Source organism: Poromitra crassiceps (genome assembly GCF_964638095.1).
Source record: "Poromitra crassiceps genome assembly, chromosome: 21".
NCBI classification, from domain to species: domain Eukaryota; kingdom Metazoa; phylum Chordata; class Actinopteri; order Beryciformes; family Melamphaidae; genus Poromitra; species Poromitra crassiceps.
In genome coordinates, this window is record NC_139638.1 from 23022270 (window position 1) to 23049904 (window position 27635).

The 27635-nt window shown below is 44.1% G+C and overlaps 1 protein-coding gene across 2 annotated transcripts in view; it reads right to left on the minus strand.

The window, feature by feature from the left end:
- nup214 (nucleoporin 214) overlaps positions 1 to 27635 on the minus strand; it is a 73947-nt gene that overhangs the window by 30201 nt on the left and 16111 nt on the right. For both annotated transcript variants that reach the window (XM_083657809.1, XM_083657808.1), the window contains exons 12-28: positions 24882 to 24994; positions 24648 to 24736; positions 23803 to 23886; positions 22928 to 23077; positions 22570 to 22728; positions 20836 to 20939; positions 20442 to 20633; positions 19824 to 19912; positions 19608 to 19691; positions 17684 to 17995; positions 17018 to 17182; positions 16514 to 16625; positions 10005 to 10080; positions 8826 to 8895; positions 8411 to 8495; positions 8193 to 8245; positions 6515 to 8047 (exon numbers count right to left, since the gene is read on the minus strand). In XM_083657809.1, coding sequence (XP_083513935.1) covers positions 6515 to 8047; positions 8193 to 8245; positions 8411 to 8495; positions 8826 to 8895; positions 10005 to 10080; positions 16514 to 16625; positions 17018 to 17182; positions 17684 to 17995; positions 19608 to 19691; positions 19824 to 19912; positions 20442 to 20633; positions 20836 to 20939; positions 22570 to 22728; positions 22928 to 23077; positions 23803 to 23886; positions 24648 to 24736; positions 24882 to 24994 — 3470 coding nt within the window. The remainder of the gene's footprint in view (positions 1 to 6514; positions 8048 to 8192; positions 8246 to 8410; positions 8496 to 8825; positions 8896 to 10004; positions 10081 to 16513; positions 16626 to 17017; positions 17183 to 17683; positions 17996 to 19607; positions 19692 to 19823; positions 19913 to 20441; positions 20634 to 20835; positions 20940 to 22569; positions 22729 to 22927; positions 23078 to 23802; positions 23887 to 24647; positions 24737 to 24881; positions 24995 to 27635) is intronic.

Sequence of the window (27635 nt, forward strand, 5' to 3'; positions counted from 1 at the left end):
CTGTGTGCCTTTGGGCCCTGATGGACTTGCGATCTGTCAAGGGTTGTCTTTTTGCCCAATGCCTGCTGGGATAGACTCCTCACCATAGCCCTGAATACAAAAACTATTAAGATGTAATAGTGACTACAAGCTATGTTTCATTCATTATTAAGCGGGTGAGAAATGTAAACATATATATATATTTTTTTTTTAAGTGACGTGTGTATCATTTTTCTTCCACAGTCTGACACATGAACAAGTGTGGGTAAAAATAGATCTACTTTTTATGCAAGGTAGGTTGCACAGTGAGAGGCCAACACCAACCGCAGCAACACAACAACTCTCCCAAAATGTTTATAGCGAAGGTGTCATGGAAATTAAGATTCCACTTTTCTCAACTTCCATGTTGTCTCTCTGGGTCTCTTTGTTGAAATTGCTAGCACAGAAGGCACCGTGCGTCCCTTGCTTAATTCCAGAGGGTCTAAAATAAAGTGTGAAATATTATACATTGGGCTACATTAAAAACAACAACAACATAAACCCCCCCAGAGTCGAGATGATATCGAGAGAAAGACAGGCTACAATTCAACCAACAAAGATTGTGCTGTTCTCCTGTTGGGGCCTTATTAACTTCTCTCAAAAAGGTGAGCTGCAGTGTGTTGAGTCTCTGAGTCTGTCAGACTCAGTTACCATCATTATGTGTTTGTAGCAGGTTTCATCAAGGCAGCCAGTCTCAGGGGAAAAAAGCTGAAAATATATATTAACACATTCACTGCCAGCCGTTTTTTTTTTACTGTAGGTAGCTTCTGCCAAGCCGTTTTTTGAGGATTCTGGCTGATATTACAAGAGCCGAGCATAATTTTCTGCTTGGACTTTGTGAACACAAAGTTCACAAAAGTACTAATAGAATGTGTGCTTTCTCTGTCTAAAAGAGTTAGTTTGTAGAGTTAGTAGTTATGTAGATATTAGCCGTTGAGTACAGCATGGTTTCAGCGTCTGAGACAGGAAGCTGAGATAATCGCAGTTTTGTGAAATTCAATCAAACAGGCAGAACAGTCACTTTAACCATTTATTTTTGGCATCAGTGAGAGATCAGACATCTGAACAATATAGTTCTGAACACCCTCTCCTTCAAACTCCTCCCTCCGTGGGCGTGTCTGGTGGCGTTTGTCACAAGCCAGTTTCTCCTGCCTGTCTGAGCAGTGAGCAGCCTCCCTCTCTGGCGGCCCCTCGTCGGCGAGTGTGGCGAGTGTGGACTGTGGATGGGGCTCAATCGTTTCTTGGATTTTCGGTTGAGAGCTTTGATGAAGCTTTGTGCGATTCTAGGCTTTATGCTGCCCACCCAGTCTATTTTTGGAACCCCCCACCGTTGTGCGCCCGTGTGCAGCAGCGTGAAAGCGTTTTCGCCTACAGTATGAGAATGAGGCTCGTTCGTTTCTGGGTTTTCGGAATGCGTGCGATTCTGGCCTTTCTGCGGGTGTTTCAAAGTGTGTTTCACCCATAATCTATTATGCAAATTTGCAATCCCCCACGCCAGCACCCAGGCACCGCTCTCCGCTCTCGGTGTGCTGCTGCTGGCGCGGCCGCTCTCGGGCGAGTCTGGTGACTGATGACTGTAAAATCGCCAAGCCATTTCCTTGAGAATGCCTTCCTCCCGCGGCTGTTTTTGGTTGGCTTTCTCTCTGTCGGGAGAGCACTGTCGCCACTTAGTTGGTCGGTAAAATAGATTATACACATTCAATACTTCCAATATTTTTATAGGAGACGTGGGGGGCATTGATCCACGTAGCACCGTCAAAAAAAAAAACATTTTTTTTTTGACGTCTCAACTCGTCATTGGCAGTGAACCGTTGGATTGTGTTTGACGAGTCAACTCGCCATTGGCAGTGAACGTGTTAAGCTTCCCCCCACCCCAAGTCAGGAAATCTTGGAGGGTGTCTGGGTTGATAGACCCTTTTCACAGGGGGGCATTTTGTGTCGAAAAGGCAGAACAAACACAGGTGCAAGCAAAACACTAACGAGGGTTTCCAAATTCCAATCATGGACATTTGAAACCCTCATTAGTAGGGATTAGGAGTGTCACGATACACTCAGTTCACGATACGATACGATACACGATATTGGGTTCACGATAACGATACGATACGATATTTTAACAATATTTTTTTGCGATCGATTTGTAAGTTGAGGGGGCATCCTCCACGCTAATTTAAGTAATTTCACCATTTTCATCCTCCGTGTCTGTAACGTCCCTCGTCTGTTCAAACAAAGCAATGAAAAGGAGAGCGAGCATGCAATCAGATGCAGATCAGTGCCACCATGTTCAGCTTCTTTTTCTCACGATATGAGATTTCATCTCAACGATACATATTGTCACGTTTTGATATCGCGATATATTGGGTTCACGATAACGATACGATACGATATTTTAACAATATTTTTTTGCGATCAATTTGTAAGTTGAGGGGGCATCCTCCACGCTAATTTGAGTAATTTCACCATGATGTCACAATATATCGCAATATCAAAACGTGACAATATGTATCGTTGAGATGAAATCTCATATCGTGAGAAAAAGAAGCTGAACTTGGTGGCACTGATCTGCATCTGATTGCATGCTCGCTCTCCTTTTCATTGCTTTGTTTGAACAGACGAGGGACGTTACAGACACGGAGGATGAAAATGGTGAAATTACTCAAATTAGCGTGGAGGATGCCCCCTCAACTTACAAATTGATCGCAAAAAAATATTGTTAAAATATCGTATCGTATCGTTATCGTGAACCCAATATCGTGTATCGTATCGTGAACTGAGTGTATCGTGACACCCCTACTCATTAGTGTTTTGCTTGCACCTGTGTTTACCCTGCCTTTTCGACACAAAATGGCCCCCGTGAGAAGGGTCTATTGCGGGGGAAGGGTCTATTGCGGGGAGGGGGGATTAGTTGATATGGGTGGTGTTGGGGTGGTCACGGATGGGGGGGGGGGGGGGGGGGGGGCACTTGTTCTAAAGTGAATTGAGATGTGCAAATAGCCAGCAGTAATGTGCGTGCGTCTGTGTGTGTATTGTTGAATGATTACATTATGTGTCATCCAACCATTCCCATGGAGCATGTGACCATCGTTAGTGGCTTTAGATACCTCTACTGGCTTTTCACTTATGAAATTACCCATCACACCAATTAGCCTATCAGGCTTAGCAAAGCTCCTTGGTTGTGAGTATTTTTGGCTAAGATGGCCCCTCCCTCTGAGGCATTTAGCTCCTCCACTAACCACTTTCCTGGGGGAGGGTGCATCTGTGGGTCCCCTGGGGGTTCAGGTCCTTGAGGGGTTTCCAGTGTGGAGGTAGGCCGATTAATCAGGCTGATAAATGGCATTTTGCAGCCATTTTGAGAGAATAGATATCGCCTATTCTCGCCTCCAGAAACAAAAAAAAGTCTGCATGTCTGCTCTTAACTGGGATTGAGACTAAAAACAATGAGATGCTGTGACTGTGTGCACTTACAATACACTCACATTAAAATGTTAAATTTGATTACCTGCGGACATTAATTTATTTATTTTATAAGTGCACTGCAGAGTGCAGATCAAAACAGAGACAGTGCAGACTATAACATTAGGGTTAAATAAATGTTTGTTCATTGAAGTTCATACTTTTTTTGTCTCATTTGTTATTATTAAATTGTATTTGATCAGATGCAAAACATATCAAATTAACAAAATCATGATATCAGCCAGCCACTCTGCTCTCTAAATATCAGCATCAGCCATTGAAAAACCCCTATCGGGGGTCGCCAGCAAAAAAGATGTGTCCAGATAATATGACACAAAAAGGGCTTACATAGTATACTATCAACTGTTCAACTTCAAATAGTTTAATATGTTCAGTAGTTACTGTATATACACTATCAATGAAAAGTTGCTGTGCAGGTGTTTCTGTCCACTTTAATGTAGCCAAGTTAGAAAAAACAGACTGTCCAGGACAGATGTTAACTAACTTTATAACAAATTTTATATGATCTATGATGAGTAGCTCCACTTATAACCTAATCCACTCACCCTGGTTACATGTTCTAGTCTAGTCATTATGACTTGCCATGTCCTTTCTCCACTGTTGTACAACAGAATGAGCTGACTTTGGCAAGCAAGACCCCCAGCATAGTCAGGGGTCAGGTCAGTGACAGCCTGTGACTAACTGCTGAGCTGCTACATTAAGATCAGCTGTCCATGTCTGTGGCCTACACGGCCCTGTGTGTGTGTGTGTGTGTGTGTGTGTGTGTGTGTGTGTGTGTGTGGAGTAGTTGGGAATTCCGGCAATCCTTGGGAAAGGGGCAACTCCCTCATTGCCACCTAGGGTTGGGCAATTGAATACATCAGAGATCCAAAGCCACGCCTGCACTGCCTTCATCCCTGTGTTTAGGTTTTGAAGTTCGCTAACACAAAGTGGACTTTTCAATCACAATGCAAACCCATTTCTTTGAGTTTATTATCCCAATTGCCTACTACTACTGTACATAGAACACTGGGAAACAATAACATTGGGGGACACACAAATGTCCAAAAATAGACCTAATGCTCAAGTTGAATTTAAATTTAGTACATGCCCCAGTTTTTTCTTGACTTGGAGGACTAAACTTAAATGGAAAGTTAAGATGTACAAACGGGGTTCCTTGCACATCTATAAAGTACGTACGTCTCAGTAGCAATCATCGTGCATGAGTCCATGACTTTTTGATTTTCATCGGAGGGGGTCTTTAAAACAACAAACCTACAAGTACATATATACAGTCTGGGAAATAGTGCTACGCTTTTCCGTGGCTTTGATAAGAGCACAATTGCTACGGAAAGCAGGTACTTGGGCATGAGTAATGCGTAATGAGTCCAATGTCCTGTGATCGTGCAGGACATTGGTTACCGGACTGTTTTATTATCACAAGAATCGTAAGGTTCTCACGATTCTTATGATAATAAAACATAAGGTTATGACTATAACCCCGGTTTTATAAATAAGGTGAATGAGGTTCTCAGCAGACCTTCTTGCTAGGGTGGGCGAGAAGAAGGCTCATCAAGAATGACGCAAGCTTGCTCCGCCGCCTTTATATAAGGTGGGGAGACATCGTATTCCTCCAACCTAAAATAGAGAGATATTTGGTGTAGAAAGAATAGTGCTTCTGTCTAGAGCTCGGGAGGATCTGGTCCCATTACTGTAGCGAGGAACCTCACTCACCTTATTCATAAAACCGGGGTTATATTCATAACCTTATGTTCCTAGAATCAAGAAAGAAATCAGCAGGCAGTAGAGCGTTGTACCGACTGAGCTCCCTATCTCTGAAACCAGCTACTCAGGAAAGCTAATGCTGTTGAAATCTTCACATCTAGACTCAAAAACATATTTATTCTACTCTTGTCTACCATGTGCTTTTCGCTATGCTTGTCCTATATCTTTCTGTTCACCACTGATTTTGTTTAGTTCGACCGAGCTAGGCTCATTCTCTGTCACGGCCTCTGAGATTGTGATAAAGGGCTATATTTATAAATGAACAAATTTAAACTTGATTTCTCCAATCATTCATAACAGGCCTATGTTGACACAGGACATGATGGAATAAGAAGCATGTGATCCAATTCATGTAACCTTGTAATTCAATATAGCAGACAAGGGTATAGACTCTATACTATTGTTCTGAATAGATCAAATGTAATCTATCCTATTTGAAAATAAATAACATAACCATGTTTTAGGTCATTTGGAATAGACGCTTTTCAGAGCAGCCATTTTGAGTGTCAAAACGGGGTCAACACAGGGGTAACCAATAACATTAATGAGGACCGCTGGCACTGGAACACCTAAATGGATTACGGAACCCATCATTAATGTTACTGGTTACACCTGTGTTGTTTACCCTGCTTTTCCATGACAAAATGGCTGTTGTGAAAAGGGTCTATTGGGCACCTCTATTTAGATACAGCGGCCATGTTTACATGTTTTCACCTCCGAAACATAGCTGGGATCCACCCATATCGCAACTTTGCTGATGCTGACTCCGCCCATATCGCAACTTTGCTGATGCTGACTCCGCCCATATCTCAACTTTGCTGATGCTGACTGCAACTAGTACAAAACTCTGCTGCTCTCCACAAGACCTTGGGAGACAGCCTTCTCCTCTGCTGCGCCTCGTATCTGGAACAACCTACCTGCTGCAGTAAGAGCAGCAGTGATCGCTCTTTTAAATCTCTTATCAAAACTTTACTTTTTAGAGAAGATTATCACTTAATGTATTGTTAGTCTTAGCTATAAACTTAAAACTTATTAAACCATCGCCTTAATGGTGTTTTAATGCTGTGGTCTGTTGTTTTAAGCTGTAAAGTGCTTTGAGTCTGAAGAAAGCGTTATATAAATTGTATGTATTATTATACGTTAAAAAAAGTCTGAATTGTTCGGTCACATTATTCGAATAAATACATGATCATCGACCCCACCTCTTACTTTACATTACCACTGAGCTGTAAAACACTAAGTACAGACACTCACTCACCTGAGGGCTGTCCAAAGCCGAATCCCGTAGATGAGGTTGTGTTCGTGTTACTCCCAAACACAGACGCTTGTCCGAATCCAGAGCTCGGCTGTCCAAATGCCGGCGTGGCACTTTGCCCAAACGGCCCTGTGCCAGTGCCGCTGGCTGTGTTGGCGCTGCCGGTGCCAAAGGAGAAGGAGCCGGCGTTGCTCGCGGTGGAAGCGCCAAACAGACTAGCACCACCTCCTGTGGTAGCACTACCGGCGCTGGCTCCAAACCCAGGCTGGCCAAAGGAAAAGCCGCTGGCCGGCTGGCCAAAGCCACTCACCTGGCCAAATCCCGTTTGTCCAAACCCAGTTCCAGAGGGGGCACCGAACCCGGCCGAGCCAAAGCCTGTAGGTGCCGGGCCCGAGGAGGCCGGGGCCACGGCAGGTTGCCCAAAAACAGTGCTGGCAACAGTGGTCGCAGCGGTAGCGATGGTGGGGGTGACGGTGGCGGCTGCAGGGGCGGCGGTGTTGATAATTGGTGCGACTCCGATGCAACCGATGTCTGTCGTCGCGGGAGCAGGCTGAGTAAAGATGGAGCCTGGTTTGTCAGACGTGGGCACCTGGAAGGCCGGTGAGGCCGACTGGGGGACAGCCTCTAGTGAAGGGGTGGCTCTGGCTGGTGGGGGAGGAGGCGCAGGAGCGGGGGTCGTTGTTTCTGGGGTGGTTTCTACTGCGGGGACGGCAGCGGGTGGTGCTGGAGGAGGGGTTGCTTCAGCTGGTGGGGTGACGGAGGCAGGAGGGGGGACTGGGGTGGGGGCAGGGGAGGGCGCAGATGTTGGGGCTTTAACTGTGGTCGCCGTAGGTTCTGCGGCGGCCGTGTCCGTCGCAGGACCCGGCTCAGCTACGGCAGGTGGGCTAACTCTCTCTACGGTGGGTTCGGGGGCAGGTTCTGGTTCAGGGGGCGGGGTGGGATCGGAAGGTTGTGTGGGAGCTTTAGGCTCCTCTGGGGAGTCTAGAGGGGCTGCGAGAAGACTACTGAAAGACGTAGGTAAAGCTGAAGTAGTCGAGCTAACCTGGGGCATGGAGAAGGCCAGCTTAGTATTTGATTCGGGAGGCTTGAAGACACCGCCTGAACTCACCGACGCTGCGCCCTTGGACAAATCTGTGCCTGTAGTAGAATCTTCCGTGGGCTTCTGGGCAGCTGCAGCAAAGCTAAACTGTGCTGCACCACCCTTGCCTAGACCAAGTCCGTTATCCCCAAAGCTAAATGAGGCAGCAGAGGGTTTGGCAGAGGGGTCTTTGGCCTCGTCTCCCTGGCCCACGCGTAGTCCAGAGAAGCTGCCCAGAGTCTCTCCTCCGATTGCTTTAGGGGGCTGGGGCTCGACCCTCAGGGCAGGTGTGGTGGAGGAGGGTCTGACTGGTTCTCCTGACATGTAGGGAGGCGGAGTGGGGGAGCCAGGGCCGAGGGCGGGGGATGTGGACTTGGGCGTGAGGGAAAAAGGCTCGTCCCCCTGGCCAAACATCATCTTGCCACTTCCGCTGAAGGAGAATTTACTTGCATCTTTCACTGGAGATAAAGGTAGAAAGAGGGGAGATAGAAGAGATAAGAAAAGAAAATGATTGATCGGGGCATCCAAGTTTGATTAAACCTCACTCTATCGCAACTACTACATATATACTGTATATATATGAAGTGGTGGCATTATTTGTACCTTGTGAGATTCCAGATCCTTGAGGAACTGAAGTGAAACTGAAGTTGGAGGATCTGCAAAAGAAACCAGCAAAGAGAGCAGACTGTTGAACATGAAGGTAATTAATGTCAGGTGGCCTTCAGGTGCATCTCAGAACGCCTCAGAGACCAGACTGTTGAGCATGCAGGTAATTAATGTCAGGTGGCCTTCAGGTGCATCTCAGAAAGAACTCCACTCACGCTGCAGCGAAAGAAAAGCCTTTACTGCTGCTTTGCTCCACTGAGCTGGTGGGGACCGCAGGAACATCGGCTTTGGACGGTCCACCTGAAAGATACAGGTAGTGGAAAAATAAAATTAATGAAGACACACAACTGGAAACCTATAATATGGACATAATGTCATGAGCATATTTTGATATATCCTAAATAAAATAGCAGCATTTTCCAGAATTACACAATCCTGGACTCGAGGATCATGGACGCAAATGGCGTTTCAGCTAGACTTGAATGAGTTTTATCAGGTGTTGATTATGGAGAAGCGTACGTCTGTCTGTCCAGCTGACTTTCAAAGTTAGAAATTCTAGTACTGACAACCCAGGTAATAGGAAAAGGATCACTTATATATGATGCACATGTAAAAGAATAACATACTCACCAAAAACGAAGCTCGACTGTGGGGCAGTTGCACTTTCAGCGGACACCTTCAGCATGCCTTGGTTAGGATTCTGAGGAGACAGTTCCAAACAAACATGGACTTTTATAGCTTTACTCTACATAATATTTAAACAACAAAAGCATGTAATGTCCCTGATATGGGGGGATTAACAAAGTAGGCCTGGATGGCCTCCTATGAACAGATCACTATAGGTTATAGCAGGCGCAGTAAGCTATAACCTCAGACAGATGCAAACAATAAACACACAGATGTCTGTAATATGCATAATCATTTCTATAATAATAATTCTGCTTATACTCATGTAAATCAAACATAAACCAGGAATTTCTCTCGTTCACAATACTAAAAGGAAAGGTACGTATGTGAACACGTGTGGCTGTGTATTCCTGCTTGGGTCATCCCTATAAACTTGAAGTGAACCTGGGCCTCAAGGAATCCCCCTGCCTATCTCACCCAACTGCCATTAGTAACACATGGGAGGGAGCTGGGCCATTTCTCAGCCCTGCAGTTAACTGCCATCTTCACAGAGGGAACCTGTGAGCAAACAGTGACTTTTCCACAGCTCAATGCTCTTTACAATTGTGAGCATAATATAGATGGATCAAAATACACAGCAGGATTTTAAGATGGTCTTTTCTTAATCATTGAAGCTGCTCTCTGTAGTTTTGAGGGGAAGAAATCTCAACCTCAGATAAAAAGTACTATTCATCCTCTTTAAATGTCTATGGTGCAGCTATATCTACAAAGAGTTGGAACTTGTAGTTGCCCAAGCAATTAATATGCTTATAATACTAACTTATAATACAAAATCAATTATCTGGACAAGTGGCACAAGAGATGCCATGTTGAATATGGGCAGTTTCCCGATTAGAAGAAGAACTAGCACTGAATCTGTACAGGACCATGGCCATATGTGCTTTAACTTTTGCGCTGACATGTTTTCACCAGAAATCATTATTGATGTAGCCTTAACACTGACAAACAATGGTTATGCAGTCATTGTCATGTGTCAGGTTTAAGTAGGCTATATTTTGTTTCAATTCCATTAAAAATAACCGATATAGATCAGTTTAAATGTGGTATGCACTCTACCAGGTAAGCCACCGGGGCGCCCCAGACAGATAGCTCTTTGAGTGGATGGATATAGGTGATACTCACTCGTTTGGCCTGGTTTGAAGCCACTGTTGCCAAGACCTGCTGGATCACCTGAGCTGCTGGAGCTGGGACTGAGGAACTGTGTGTGAGAGAGGTGCCAGTTAAGTTTTAAGAAGTCACTTGTGATATCATTGGCAGTAATTATGTCATCAGTGATGTCACTCGAGCAATTGTGATGTCATCAGTAATGCCATCCGTGTGACACGGTTCCCAGGGTGACCCGTTCCCAGACGGTTGTGTGAAAACAAACCATCTGGCCGCATCAGGTTACCAATAACCCTCTTTTTCTTCTTATGAATATGCTTACACATTATACAAGAGATGCTGTAAATTCTGTAGGAGCTAATTTGATTGAAGTCAATCACCCCGTCTCTGCACTTAAAATATATTGCTATTCAAGCTATATTCAGATCAAATGCTACTCTTGACACATGTAGCTTTTCGAATGCAAGAAGTTTTCCACAACATCGCATTTGCATCCCTGCTGGGAATTGAACTCAGGTCTCCCAATTGAGTCGGTAGTCTAACTCCCTGTGGTAGTCTTAAACTCACCCACGTGACCAGAAGTGGTGAACAGAGTGACCGACAACGGGATCCATAGAGCCCCTGCTGTCGCGGGCCTAAAAATGGCTGCCTACAGTACACGTGACATGCGGTGTCCCCCTTTCTGCAGGTGTGAGTCAACCTACCACAATGAAGGTATAAGGCGAAACATGTTGGAATAAAGCATCTTTTTTGGCGTGGAAGAAGCGTGCGTCTATCTTTGTTCTCTTTGGCCATGTGCACCTAGTTTGGGTGTGTACTCTATTGTTCTCACTTTCAGCTCGTCAATAGTTTATAACCCCCGATAAACAACTGATTGCTGATGTGAGCTGGCTTTGAATATGACCAGACACAAACGTACATCACAAAGCGGTGTGGTGAAGAGAGGCGTTAATTCTATCCACTCCGTGCTGCACACCTGTTCTGTATTGTGCTCTTCCCACATATTGTGAACTTGGAGAGAGAGAGGTCAGACTCCCACACAATTAATTATTTAGCAATGCGTATTAAAATTGCATGGGCCCTGATCACCAACTCATAGACCACAGAATGCTCTAATGTTGCCTCATATACTGTACAGCCATCCACATAAATGCACATATTTCCACATTTCCAGTATGGCCCACTTGAAAATCTCAAAAATGTCCGCGGCCCACATCCGACCACGTTACGGAGCCCAAATAATGTGTTCTCAGAGCACTTCTTTATTTAATTTGACCCATAAAAAGGAGCTGTCCATCAGCACCAAACAGAGATCAGAAACTAAAAGTGAGGGGCTGTCTGCAATAGGCTTATTAACGAATAGTTGATTACAAATTAAACAACGGTATCATTCAACAATGGAGAAATGCATTCTCATACATAATATTAACAATCATATTTTTTTCACAAACTAAACGATGAATCAATTATAAAAAATAGTTGCGGATTCATTTCCTGTTGATCGAATAATCGATTAATCAGTGCAGCTCTAATAGAAACAGACCCAAAAGTGTGTCTATATTATTCTCACGCACACGTTTTTTATTTATCCTTACGTGCAGCAGTGGCCACAGCTGCTATCTGCTTGCCATGTCAGACAATGTCACACATATTGAAACACACATGAGCCAGACAATTCAATATAGTCCATTCATCATGGGGCCAGAATGGCGCCGCCGCAACCACAGACACACTAATCTTGTTTAAACTAAAATTGCTGATTTACAGCCCGGGAAGACTGAACAACATATGACCCTAACTTAAACCATCTTCTCTCTCAGAAAGCAAAGCAGCGGGCTGTAGCAACAGTCTCTCCATAATGCTGAGAACACCTCCGCGCGCGCTACGACTATCACATGGCCACTGAGGCCTGAAATTAGAACGTCATCCTCTAAAAGGCAATTTGTTCATGTATAAAGCTAAAGGAGATTGAGAAGAAAGCAGTGGATTGGCTGCTATTGTGTTCAGCTTAGCTCTACTTAAGCGCAGTGGAGTAGGCGAGAGGAAGACAAACGACAACAGTGAAGAGTCACCCTGCTCGAGTCTGCCCTGCTGCCTGGCTATTTAGCATTGTGCTGGTATTGGCTCTCTGTCGAGGGAAATGATGGAGCTGATGTGTTATCTGCACTGCCAATAATCTGTCCTCTCATGTGGGAGTACAGTAGAGGTTGCTGGGACATACGACGAGTAAGGGTAACCCTTTGCAGTAGATGAGACAATGTGCTTGCATACTTGATTCATCTATTCACCTTATGTTCAGACCTTACAGTGGGCCAAATTCTTCCGGGTCCGTCTAACACTTCCGGCGGTCACGGCGCCAAATATGAAAGAACGTCATGAAGAAGAGAGTTGTTTTTGGAGCGGACAGCGCAGGGGGTAAAACAACGAACGTAGCCTACTACTTTGAGCTCGGGTACACAGCAAGCAAGCGGAGTATCCACTGTTAGCCAGGTCAGATAACGTTATCGTCGACAATGACGAGCACTTTCTTGTAAAACATACCTGGACTCCAACAAAGAAAGCTTCAGAAGGTTTTCTGTCCTCCGAGCGCAGCTCGAGCCACTTACGTCTATAAGACCCGCACACGTTAACGTAATTCCCTGGAATGCGAGACTTAACGAGCCAGTTACATGGCGTTGCATTCTTAGACATTGCCGTTTTGCTTTTATTTGGTATGTTACATACAATTGGCTAAATTATTAGTTAATTCAGAGTTAGATTATATTGGAGCAGCCAGCCTTTTTTTTTTCTTCTTTTTTTGCCGGAAGTCGTCAAACGACCACACAACCAGGTCAAATGGGCGTGGCTACATAAGGTGAATAGGTTGAGGCCACGTCTCGTCATAGATGCTGGTTTAGCTGGCTCAGCCTGGCTGGGGGCGGGGTCAGGGTGGGGTAAAAACCCCCCGTTCTATCCATTCAGCAAAGTTAGAATTTAGCTGATAGCCCAGCCCAGGCAGACACGATCGGGGATTTAACCACCACAGTAAACGCACATCTGAGCAGACGTCTTGTGTTCTTGCTCTAGAACCCCCAAACCTGTAGTTTAGAGCCGCAGCACCGTCTTTTGGTGAGTCAGCCCATGAGATATATGGGCGGTTTTACCCCACTCGCGCGCCAGCCGTTTAACATTTTGTGGGCGTTCCCAGACATGAGGACTGTCGTCTCTATATTGTTGCCTGGGATTGAGGCTGCAATCTAAACATGGTGTAGACCACAGGAAAGAAACATGTAACAAATCAGGTCACTCATTCTCAATCATTGATTGATTTTAGAGCCGGCACAATTGATCTTATAATGCATGTAGCCAAGCTGTTTGATCTTATAATGCATGTAGCCAAGCTGTTTGATCTTATAATGCATGTAGCCAAGCTGTTTGATCTTATAACACATGTAGCAACGCGAAAACAAAAAAGGTCATTTAACTGCTTTGAATTTTACATTTTATTTTTCCCTTTTCTATTTAATTTTCTCTTGTCAATTTTGTTATGATCATTCATCAGCAGGCAAAAAAAAAAAAAACCTAGATTACACTTTCATTCTGAGTGAAATAATCCTTCATACTCACTTCATCGACAGCAGTGATATCCCAACTATGTGTGTATTGTGGGCACTAATCAATGGCATGGTTGGCTGATGTTAAAAGTCCTTTTGTAACAGCTGTGGTACTAATTAACACGTTCACTGCCAATGGCGAGTTGACTCGTCAAAAAAATTCCAACGGTTCACTGCCAATGACGAGTTGAGACGTCAAAAAAAAAAAAAAAAAAATTTTGACGGTGCTACGTGGATCAATGCCCCCCACGTCTCCTATAAAAATATTGGAGCGACCGAACGTGTACAACCCATTCCACCGACCCACTAAGTGGCGACAGTGCTCTCCATTCTAGAGGAAGGCAAGCAAAAAGCAGTATGAGGAAGCCATTCTCATGAAAATGGATTGGCGAAAACGCTTTCGTGCTTGGGAGCTGGCGGTGGGGTTTTGCAAATTTGCATAATAGATTACGGGTGGAACACACTTTGAAACACGCAGCATAAATAAGACCAGAATCGCAAAAGCTTCATCAAAGCTCTCAGAACCCCAAGAAACGAGCGAGCCCATCCATCCAGACTTGCCCAGCGGCCGCCAGGCAGACAGGCAGACAGGCACAGCAGCAGCAAAGCAGAGCCTGGTGACGCGAGGTTACAGCAGCAGCAGCAACGAGCTTGTGACATGCCCGCTGCAGCCAAGAAGAACACACACGGAGGGAGGAGTTTGAAGGAGAGGGGTGTTTCCTGCTGTTATGGAGGAAATTACTGTTCAAAACTATTGTTTAGATGTCTGACGTCTTACTGATGCCAAAAATGAATGGTTAAAGTGACTGTTCTATCGAATTTCACAAAAAGCCGTTTATCTCAGAATAAATTTACAGACGCTGAAACCATGCTGTATTCAACTGCTAATGCTTACATAACTACTAACTCTACAAACTAACTCTTTTAGACAGAGAAAGCACACATTCTATTAGTTCTTTTGAGATATTGTGTGTTCACAAAATCCTAACAGAAACGAATCCTCGGCTCTTGAAAGATGAGCCAGAATCCTCAAAAAACCCCTCTGGCAGAAGCTAACTACAGTTTTGAAAAACGGCTGGCAGTGAATGTGTTAAAGCCAAATCCACAAATAACACGGATTCAAATGACATGCAAAATAACGTGCAAATAACACGCATTCACAGACGGCGGCACACACCTTGATAGCAGGAATGAACACATCGATTTCCCCCCGGATGCATGCACAAAACACCGCACACAGCTGATGCTAAACCCTGACGTCCACAGCAACACACAGCATGTGTGTATTCATTCAGAACAGCAAGTGTACCTAATGGCACGGACACACTACACGTGTGTCAGTCGCTGCTCTGTTCAGATGACACAACGTGCCGTCTAGTGATCAGGAGTCTTTTGGGTCGTTGTGGTTTTTCACACTATATGACTGAGCTGTGACAGGGGAGGGATCACATATTACAGGATATTTCCTGCGGGAGAAACCCAGACGAGTCCACAAACGCAGTCTCACACAGGTCACACGGGTTGCCCAGCAGGACCGTCTGATGACCTCGCGTGTGTGTTGTGGGCGTGACGCGTGACCTCACGTGCGTGTGTGTTGTGGGCGTGACGCGTGACCTCGCGTGCGTGTGTGTGTTGTGGGCGTGACGCGTGACCTCGCGTGCGCGTGTGTGTTGTGGGCGTGACGCGTGTGACAGGGTTGAGGAAAGCTGCAGGCTGGCAGCACCACAGACAGACCATGCCAAGTTCAATTACCGCACAAATGTGCCAATGTGTTTCTCCCTCTCTCTCTCTCTTTTTTCTCTCCCTGCCAAATCATATCATTTCCTCACAGCATGGCAGTAAATGTTTTGCGGTCAGGCACTGGTTCGTGGCCCGGTGGTTCATGGAAATTTCTTGGGAAATACTGCCTGAGACCCTTGCCTTGCCCCGGCTGTGTCTGCCTCACACGGGGTGCCTTCACTGCCTTGTGCTCTCCCGACAGGACCAGATATTTAGCCTGCTACTGTACATCTCTGTCGGGCCTAGAGATGTAACGGTATGAACATTTCACATCACGATTATCGTGACCAAAATGATCACGGTTATCGTATTATCACGGTATTCGTAAAAGATTGCTGAAAATGTTCAAAAAGTACTGAGAGACTCACTGAAATCATTTTACAACATGTTATATTGAAAACTCAGACCCAAAAAGGATTGATACTCACTGAAATCATTTCTCCAAGGCTGCGCGTCTGCATCTGGGAGACGGTTGCCAACTTTGGTTGATGATGGACAGTATTTACTATTTACCATGTTTTTCAAAGCACTGTAATCACGGTACCACGGTTTTAATGATAATGAAAATTTGAAACGGTACGGTTATCGTAAGGAATTTTATCACGGTTATCATTAAAACTGGTTATCGTTACATCCCTAGTTGGGCCCCTATGATTATCACCACCCCTAAAAATAGTGGCCGAGGGCTCGGAGCGTCTAGTCTGTGCTCAGCATACGTTTGTGCGTGTGTGGGGGCATGAATGATAATGATGAAGATTAGAGAGTAGGCCACCTAAAACCTAATTTCAGATTTCAATATAGTCTTGTAATATCAATGAGGAATACTGAGGAAAATTCAGCTTTTATTTGCTTTTATTAGACTAATCCATTTGATTCATTTGCAATAAGAAATGGAGCTCAATAATCCGGCGAGAACACTTTCACTATATACGTATGTTTACAAAAATAATTGTTCGGAGTCTTGCTGTTGCAAAGCACAAACACAAACCTCTATTTACTTAACTACATTTCCCCCTCACTCTCCCTCAGTTACCACAATGACAAGCAAGCATTATAACTGAGTGCACAAATACAGTGAGCAATAATGCAGGAGTTAAATGTCAGAAGATCATTCCATAAAACAACTCAAGAGTGTTTATGGTGAAGCAGTTTTACCTGAGGACAGTGGACACAGGCATGGGAGGGCCCTTGTCCTTGAGCTCCTGAACGTTGACTACCTGAGGAACCGTCTTCAGAGTGGACTCTGTCAGGGAAGCGCCGACTGTGCCTGGAACAGACACAATGCACACGTCACACAATGTACTGTATTTGAAAAATAAAAATTATCCAATGAATGGCTGGATGATGTTTAAAGTTTGGCTTGAATTATGTACAACCTAAACTAAGTAAGTGCAGTTCAGTCAGTGTCAGCGATCATCAGGGTACTGGACTAGGACACAAAGCTGTTCGTTCACCACAACTTGTGGTCTGATGGCCTGTGTCTCCCTCTAGTGACTTGCAGTAGACATGACAATGTCTGATATTCAACAAATATAGCTTATTATTATACATACAACCTAGTCCAGAAAAGTAAATACCTCTCCATAACTGCTTTCCACAAAGATAATTAATGCTTTCACATGCCCTTGGATATTGGTGGTTGGTTCATGCTCCTCCTACCTGGCTTCTGATTGGCCATCTGCCTGCGGAGAGCAGCGGCTGCAGCCTGTTGGGCGGGGATGGGGGCGGGTATGGTCCTCTCAGTGGGTGGAGCTCCGTGTTTCACCGTCTTGGTGGCGAGCGCTGTGCTATCGGCCCCGCCAAGGTTGATCTTATTGCTTGGAACTGGAATATCAACACAGCGAGCAACAATTAAGACACTGATTTCCCTTGGTCTACTGTGGTAAATCGGACAGCAACTGAGAATTAGACTGTTGGCAGTATGTCAGGGATACTCAACTTGCTTTGCCCGGGGGCCACTTTCGTGAAATGACAGAAGGCCAGGGGCCAGTTAATAAACAAACAATATACATTTTTCTGTAGCGGATTGTAGGTTTTTGGGGTGTCAGCCGGAGTTTAGTCTGACAATGTTGTGCACACCGGATAGTTAGTTAGGTTAAGTACATACATAGGTGCCTGGGTAGCAAGCAGGCGGCGGTATTTGACAATTTAGCAGCTAATCATAGATTATTGAAAGATATTCCATATTCCAGACTGAAATGCTATAACAGAAGTGGAGTATCCATCGCGGGCCACACAGGGGTGCCCGCGGGCCGCAAGTTGAGTATCACTGCTGTACGTAATTCTGCGAACTGTGTGGTAGCAGAGCAGGCATACTTGACTTACTTGGACTGGCAATGGGGCTGAGTCCCATGCCCAGGCCTAGGCCTGGATGAACCTTGGTAAAGGGAGTGGACTGGATGGCCCCAAAACCTGGCTGGATGGAGGGAGTCCTCACCACAGTGGGGTGGCGGGGGGTGGAATATACGGAGGGCATGAGGGGCAGGGGGAGGGGCTCTGGCTCCAGCTCATACTCATCCTCCAGCTCCAGGTGGGCTGGGTGAGGCTCCAGAGACTGGGACAGGGAGGAGGTGGAGCTCACATCATCCAAGTCCTCGTAGTATTTAGGTGAGAGGAAGGCCGAGCGAGACAGGTTGGCTGCAACAGAGTAGATAAGGTCACTTATGGCTCAATTCCACCACATTTAACAGCCCTGCACACCTCGTCCCCACTCGGCTCTAATCGTTTCAGCTCGATGGACGTTTTGCTTCCACCGCGGATCATCTGCCCCCACCCACCCCCGCCCCCGCATAATCTGTCCTTCGCTTATAGCCGAAGTAGGCTATAACATAACGTTACAATTAAATCCATCCACAGAACTTTTAAACTGTTTATGAAATACTGGTGCCTCTAAATGACCTACAGTGTACATGGGCGAATGTGACAATCGGCCAGGAGAATGGATATCACTTTGTAGTTAGTCAAACTCAGGCATGCGCTGCGCTGCGCGCGGACGGAAGAGGCGCAACAGAGTGAAGCCTGCCCTGTACCCCGCGGCCTCTCACCAGGCAAGACCGCGGCTTCACCAAACACCCGCTGCGGCCTAGCGGAGCGCTGCAGCTCAACTAACTACAGGAGCTTGCTGAGCAGCGGACTTTTTTCACTCTGAAAACAATTGAAACCACCGCCACGACTTTATTTCACCAGAGGCGAAGGCAGCAACACAAAGACTGATGGAAATAACATAACAGAAGAGAATGTAAGCCCACTAAACTGGTATGCAGCGCATTGACAGTCAGTAGATAGAGTAAACACGATTCTGCCTGGCCAATCAGTCGTCTACAATGTTTTCACGTCACCGTATGAACCCGGGTTCACAGAATAGAACCTTGACGAAGCAGGTACGAAGAGTAGCACGACTCGACCCCAATACAACCCGGGCTGGGACAGTTTAAACCGGTGGGATGAGACAATTTATCGAGTCGAGCGTAGCGGGATCGCGCTACTACCTGCGGTGGAAATGAGCCATTAGATAACAGGCACCTACTGTATGAAATCACTGTATTATGGTAATATTCTGCAAAAGTCTGCAATCAAAACTGTTGGCATTTCAAAAAACAAAATCATTGCCATTTGGCAATTCAACTTATGTCTTGTCACAAGCTAAATATTGATTACATTATCTGTCGCATGAAACCAGTTTTCAGATTTAGACCCTTTTCTACCACAGCTGTGAATTACACAGCCGAAGAGAGTAATTACATTTTTGGGGACTAGATAATTTCAAGGGTTCGTCTCTTCATTTATATTAAAATCTGAATACAATTGTTACAATTTGACTTGCAGTCAATAGGACTTTGGCACAAATTTTAACGCTTACTGCTAAAAATGGCATAATGTGGAAATCCCACTGAGGTTCCCCTCTGGTGTTTTTGTTCACATATAAGTGAGGACATTGTGAACTCGCCATAAGAAATTAGATTTTTTTTTTAAATATTGTAGTCATTATGTAGTATATAAAAAGCTGAATAGAAACAGGTATACAGTATTTTCCATCCAACCAAAAATGTATAGTAAGTAAATCAAAAAGTCATTTATTTTGTATTTTTCTGTTTACACAAGAAAATCTAATAATTGTCATCATTGTCATCTCCAGCTTTCCAGCTATGGCCTAAAACTGAGCAGGGCAATTTCAAATCTCCTCTAAAAGATGAACTGCTGATATGTTTTGAAAGATGGTATAAGCTTAGTTTGAAGGGGAAAGGTGTACCTGGCGCAGTGGAGCGGACAGGAGGCATCTGTCCCTTTGAGAGGAAGTTGCGCAGCTGGGACTGTTTTACTGGTGATATCTTCACTGCAGGAGAGACAACAACCATACTTTGTTACCAAATGTATATGGTGAGCTGAAGAAAGATTTAAACATTTGAAAATATCTATACAGATTTAAAAAAAGATACCATAATAATAATAATAATAACAATAATACCTGAAGATTTGGAGGTGATCTTGGGAGGAGTGGTCTCTAGCCTGGCTTTCAAGAGCGCATCTCTTAAACTCTCCAGCTCACTGTCCAAACTAAAAGACAGAACAAATATCACCAATCAATATCAACCCTTGTTCATCTTCCTAGTTGTCAGATCTGCAATTATTTTGTGATCCACAAATATTTAAAGAGAAGAGTCGGTGCACGGGTAAAATGAAATGTGGGATGTAAAGTCTGCCCTTCACCATCAATGCACACAATTCTAAATTCGTTTCAGCAGCCAATGGTAGCATGGGCATTGTTTATACCCTGCTTGCCAAAGCCTAAGAGGAAATGCAACTGAAGTCCATTAACTTTACTCAAGTCTTAAATCATGAAGGATGGTGCTTAATGGTTATGCTGTTAGAGGTGCTGTCAAGTTATTATATTGTGCTGCATTTAATCAGCTTCAAAAGCAATTACGTTGAATTGAAATGGGTCTCTGTTGAGTCCCAATCCTACTCAACAAGTTCTTCATTATATTCATAGCCAACTCTAAATCCACTAAATATAATAGTCATTTATCCCTGAGATTTTCCCACATTCCTCCCCTCCAACCGCTTGTTTTTTGCCATCTCCTACCCAGCGGGTGGCGCTGCAACAGTCTGAGTGTTTATAGCTGGTGAAGAAGTCCAAACTGAGGTCTTGTTGTAGAGGCGCAGTGAGGTCAGCTCCTTGATCAGCTGATCCAGCCTGCTCTTCTGCTGGTTAATGATGTACAGGTTGTTGGCCAGTGTGGTGAACAGAGCCTCGCGCCCTGGGACCACCATGTGCCTGTGGGGAAGAACATTATATTTTGTCAGATTAATACAAAATGTGTTGAGGTTAACATGCAACAGAAGGTAACATTTATGAAGAAGTACTTGGTCTTGTGTTTCAATATAGCGAATATGTGTGAACAGGTTTTGAAAAACTACAGAGGATGAAATATCTTGATTATTTTGTTATCTTTCAATTAAAACAAAATCATCCTTACTTCTGTTTTTTCTTCTTCTCCAGGTGTTTCTCCCATTCCACATCCAGGACGTCGTTGACATCCTCCACAGCAAACATGACATACTGATACAGCCTGCGGATATCCTGATTAGGGGACCAAACATTCAGACAGACATAATTAACTCATTTAAAGACTTCCTCGCACACACACACACACACAATTTCAGTCATCCAGAGCTGCAAACTCGTCAGGGTTGAACCCCCCCCCCCCCCCCCTGCGTCACCATTTTGAATCCCTCCGTGTGCAATAATAATAATGCCATTGTAAAAATGTTGTATTATTTTGACCACCCATGCATCATTTCAACATCACAGACGTGCAGTCACTGTACGGACTAAGAGTTTCTCCCTGATATAACATTGATTAAATTCGACATGACTAAACGTGATAATTGTGCCAATAACCTCAGACTATGGATTTGAATGCCGACCCTTACAGTACAGTAGCTCTCCATCTGTTTTTCTGTGCTTTCTTGGTAACATCCAATCAGGACCCAAAACTGACATTCTAACCACAATAAGGGACCACTGAGCCCATAATCAAAAACATCTAGTCCCACTTAAAAACTTCCTTCCTTCCTTCTGCTTTTCAAGAGGCAAAGCAGCTGCAGGCTTCTCTCCAAATGATGCAAAAGCTGTTTTTATCAGCGATTACACTTCCTATGCAGGAGTCATTGAGAATTAGGACAAGAAAGTAGGTGGTAAAAATAGGCTCATTGGGGAGCATAACCTCAGGAAAAATACCTCCTGCAAAAAAAAAAAAGGGGGACAGAGTAAGGTAGCCTGAGAGTCAGACTGAAGGCAACTTCCTTACGACTCCATTATTCAGCCGGACCTCCTTATAATGTGTGACGCAACTCGTGGAGATGTACATTTTGAACGATGCACCAAAGCACGCAGGCAGCCGGACTTCTGTTACAGCCCAGCCAATCAGAGGCTTGCCGCCGCTTTTCGTGCGTGAAAACCCGGAAATGCTTGACTTGTGATTCAGACCCGACATATCCGGCTGCTCTGACGTTTTTAGTTGACACCGATGCTGGGCGGCCACTTAGCCACTACATCGTTCGCCAACATATTTAAAAAGTCAGTCAATGTTGACGATGATGTTTCATAGGGCAGTGATGTCAACAACTCTATTCTGCCAAAATACTAATGAAAAACGTTGCAACGGTTCAAACTTTAGTCCCGCCCACAAACGCGCCGATTGGCTCAGGTTGTTTCTCTGAGTGAGAACAAGTGAGAGGAACATCAGACTGAATCGCTCAGCAAATTCTGAAAAGTGGGCGGGACATGATTCAGGAGTCTGGAACCAGACTAGGAACGTTGGCCTGCACATCACACAGGCTAGAGTGCACTTTTCTCTCATGCTAACTTTGCAACAAGTCTAACGGAGATGCATCTCCCATAATGCATCACTTCCCGGAATGCATCCCTACTCCATGGCTATAAAACTTTTAGAATTTAATTTTGCGTTTGGCCACATCACCTGCATATTTCGTAGTGTATTACTGCTCACTATACACCACGGCACAGATTTAAAATCAAATGATACAAAGATAACGGCGTCAAAAGACACCCGGGAATCGTGGCAGTAGAATCAATGATCAGATGTGCGAGAATCACAACAGTGACCTGTTTCGGATCAAAAACAGTGAATTCAGTTTGCAGCTCTGGTCGTTCTGCCGCAAGACTACGATTTCAGTTATGGTTTAACCTTGAGCTGTTCTTCACTACGAGGGTCCAGAGGTTTCTTGTACAGCAGCTGCAGGTAACCTCTGTCTTTGCTGAGCTCACTCTGGGCCTTGGCTTCCTCTGCCCCAGCAAAGCCCTCCAGTAAGGTGGTCTTCAGGGTGCCAATGTCCCCATGGAGAGACTGAGGATCACAAAAAGCATAACAGGTTTGGATAGGCTGATAACAAAATACCAATTTGTAAGCTAGTCTTAACAAGAAGATCATAACTAACAAAGGAAATCAAATGCATTGATAAATTAGTCTTGCATTATGGCAATATACCACATGGACAAGATCTCTAAAAAAAACATGTTCTCTCTTTTTTCAACCACAGTGTTACCTCTGTGGTCTCCTTGATCTCCAGGGTGAAAACATGTAGGTCGTCTGACTCTTTCCTCAGCTCCTTCATCTCGTCGTTGGTGCCGACCTTGAAGTCGGCCTTAACACTTCGTGCCTTCAGGTCATCCAGCTCCTTCTGGAAGTGTGCAGTCTGCCAACAAGTCAGATCATTTTGTCAAGTTATTTGAAGGGGGAAGGGGGAGAAGCAGATTGTTGAGGGAAAATAACAATCTCCAGACTCATTTCACCACTGGATCTGCAGAACATTTCCACAACTTTGTTTTGACCTCTAACCAAACTGCCTTGATCAAAATTGACAACACTTGGTTCAACAAGAACATAAGCATCAGTCAGGTGATGGCTGTATATTTTGGACCATCTCACACAAAGACACACAGACGCACGCACGCACGCACGCGCACACACACACACACACACACACACACACACACACCTCTATTTTAAGGAGACAATCCACCTCCTTTTTTTGCAGTTCTACAACACACTCAGTCTACTGCATTTCTGGAATCCAAATGATGGAAATACGCCCTAGTGGCAGAAATATTTCCAGAGTATTTTAGGCGCATAAGTACATGGTAAATGCAAATACAAATTTAAATTCATTCCATATTACATATATTCATGAGCCAAATATCTTCTCCAAAACTTCAACAAAACTAGAAGGGGCACTCAGAGCACAGGCAGACCTCCGCCAAGGCCAGGCAGCCATTATTGCTTGTTCCTGAGTCGCAACTATTCAAAACCCTGATATCACATGTTTAGAATTCCCAACATATGAATATGACCATGAACACAGATCAGTTTGCAACAACTAATGTTGATAGAGGCGGTGTTGGCTGAGTTGTTATCTCTCACCTCCTCCAGTATAGCAGCCATGATGGGGTCAGAGTCTCTCTTCTGCTGGAGCTGTCTCTCCAGGGCCTTCACACTAAGAGCTGCCTGTAAAGGGTTGTGTAGAGTGAGGAGTATTAAAGACCACTATTCAAAATCAGCAGAACTGGGGGGGTGGGTTGACATATTAATTTATTTGATCTAAAATAGCCTGTTTCATTCATTGAAATGCATCTCCTTTTCCCATCCTATGACAGGAAGTACCGTAATACAGAATATATAAACGGAGAAGCCCGACTTTCCGTTTGAGTAGTCTTGCTCACTCACTCACTCACTCCTTGACAATTTGCTAGAAAATGACATCCTTTGATTTATGGGTGTATGTATTGTAGTCTTTATCAATTCTTCTTTTAGCACTGACATGCTGCATGTACATCCTGTCTGTTTTGCTGTAATTTGATGTCTGTAATGTTGTGGTATCTCTTGCGATGACACGTTACATGTATATCAGTTTGTGCGTTGAATGAATGTAATGAATGATTGTTTTGATATTTATTGGGGACTACGGATGTAAACTAGCATTAGCTAACTCCGGCATATTTATATTGTTTTCGTATATAGAGGCTTCTATATTTCTGAACATGTCCATTAATGTGCATTGTCCCGTCACAATAAACCAATAAAGTAAAGTAAAGCAAAGTAAAGTCCAGATGTATGGCCCATTTAAGCCCACCAAACCTGCTATAAGAACTCTTCTATAATTATGTTTCCCTCAGAGGTATAAGTGATGAGCGGTTATTTGTCATTGACCACAATATCGACACGGCAAAAGATGTTGAGATGATGTGTGCGCAAGAAGCAAATGGTACCTGCTGAGGGGGAACACGGCACTGGGCAGCTGGAGTGGGTTTCTGGACCACTGTGGGTGGTGTGTTGGTGTGGACTGGCCGCACTGGGGCTGAGACACAATCAAAAAAACAACAGAATCACAAACCAGAGCACGTAAACTTTAAATTTTAATGAATATTACAGAGTTAAAAAAAAAAATTAACGTTTAATGCAAGGTATGATGGTCAAAGTCCAAAGAGGTGTGAATTTGTTACCTAGCATGGGAGGTGGCTTGGCAGGTGTGGAATCAGAGACGACCGCTTTAGGCACAGAGGGGGTGAAGGAGAAAGACTGGGTGGCTGGTGGTGGGGTGTCCACTGCTGAGAACCTAAAGAGTCAGCAGACAGCAGACAGAGAAAAGACCTTCACCAAACATCCACAAACGTTCCTCAGCCCGTGGTCGCTTATGTCCATCACTTATTCTTTATAATCTAATGTTCAACTGCATGTTGGCCTATAATCTAATGTTCAACTGCATGCACACGGCACGCCTCTGCCTGAAGGCATACTACTGTATTATGCTATATGTGATACCTGCTGTTTGACAAAGTGCAGTTATTCATTTCACGGAGAGTACTGCCAATGGGAAATTGCATTACATGAGATCAAGTTCTCTAAATACATAAGTTTAGGTGTTTCCCCAGAACTAAACCAAAGCATCAGGACTAGCATGGACAGTATACACACACAATGGGGCTTGTCATTCCTTCCCTGGGCCCGCAGGCCTTGTGCGTATAGTATGTTGTTTGTATTTTGTCTTGCATCTATTTGGTATTGATGAAACACAAAAAAGATAATCATATTAATCAGTATTTAACATATGTGACAATGCTATAGTAGCCTTTCGTTAATATACAAATATCCTATAATGTCATTGTGATGACAATTAATGTCTGAGGATTTAGCTCACTAATTAAATGTGGAAAAACGGATTATCTTATGGGAAAGTCTCAATTGCCTTTGGACAGTAAAACTCATTGAAATCTTGCCAATGTCTGTAGAATAAAACAATCTATTTTATGACATTTCCTGTTTTTTTTTAAATGTAATCTATTAATAAAAGATGTGTGTCAACCCTGATATCCTGGTGTGCTGGATTATAAATGTCATTATAGGCCACGCTTGAAATGCAACACAATTATTATTTTTAAATGGTAGAGCAGGGGTTCCCAACTTTCTTTCTGCTTGTGACCCCACATAGACGACACAAAATATAGGGATCGAAGACGCCGACACCCATTGGAAGTGGTGTTGGCCCCAGATCACTATTTGAATACGTGTATTAATTAAAAGGCTAAAAGTACAGAAATAAATGTAATTAATGTAAGGGGGTCTATGCCTTTAAAATGAATGCCAATGATTTGGTGCATTGTGGATTTACAGTGGTAAAGTGAGCACAGCCTAGGATGGTTCACCTAGGAATGGTATGACATTGAGTTATCAAATTTCCAAATAAATTATGCTCTCCTGTCTATTGGTCATATGGTGCAAACCTTGACTGAAATGTTTCCTATTCAATATTCCCATTGATTTGCATACGATTCGGAGTCAGAAATTATTCTGAACTGTCAAATCCCTTCCATCACTCTCTCCACTCTCACTGCATTCAATTTCTGCCACTGACTCAACCTGAAGCACCTACTGTAGATGTCAAGAGGTGGTGGAGTGACACTTATTTATTGAACAGTATATATTCTTTCCCATTGATAATCAAAACAGGTCAGCGAACATATGCACGTGAGCTGAGCTCTCTTTTTAGAGCCAATTATCTTTAGTTCAATTTATATCTTATGCCTACCCCACACTACAGGATAATTTGCAAGATTATGGTCAAGATTCCCCCCTCCCGATTTTCTCGGGGGTGCTCCCGATTTGAAGCGCGTCGGGCAGATAATCTTCCCAAAAGATCCTGTAGTGTGTGGGGTTCAAAGATTCACAATCGGTAAGACTGCCTCTTCCCGATTGTGAATCGTGCATATCTAACATGTTAGATATTTACAACCCGACAGGCGATTGCATCTTGAGCAGAGAGCCAGTAGTAGCTGCGTTTCCATTACAGTTTTTCGCAAAATAATCTGGTCCGCCCGCAGCCCCGCACAGAAACAAAGAACGAGGAAATTGTCCTCGAGGTGAAATACCCGTGCGTCTTTGAACGGGACGGAAAACTAATGCTATACTGCAAAGCATGTAGCCTACACGGAAAAGTGAGTCAAATCAGCAGACGCCCCCTCCTCCACAAGGCACCTGTGCAGACGGTTTTCGCCTGGCCGTGCACAGTAGGCCTACACCCCGAATGGACGCGGCTGTCCGCGCAAATAGCCTATTAGTTAAACAAATCCTTTCAGTGCAAATGCATTATAAAAACAAAAAATAAGATTTGTTTAGAAAACGAAATGACACAAATGTATTATTATTATTATTATTATTATTATTATCATTATTACTACTACTACACCCGGTGCGCACACTGAATAGGCATTTTAAAAGTTAACGTCGAGCCCTGCTTCCAAGGTGAATCTTCTGCATAATCTTCTAGTGTGTGGGGTTGCGTTTGAACAGACGCGATTGTGTGTGTGTCCCAAGATTGAAATGTTAAAAAATCGGCTCTCTCTGTCCTGTAGTGTGTGGGGTCTCAAGATTTTTATAATCTTCAAGGATTTGAAAATCCTGTAGTGTGGGGTAGGCATTATATACAGTACATGGGTCAGCTAGGCTTTTATTTGTCAAAACAGGGAGCCCCTGGCCATTAGAAGGAACTTACTCGGCTGTTAGTTAGATGGTTAACTGATTACTGTGATGACTTACAAATACTTTCCTCTCCTTAAAAACTCCAGTCCTTACCAGTATGTCATGTTGTCAATATGTGTACATATCAAACCAAAAGAATCGTCAGTCAAAAAATTGACCAGTCTACTCTACAGTAACAATCAAATTAAAACTAGCCTCCCTTGTCATCTTTTCATTGTACC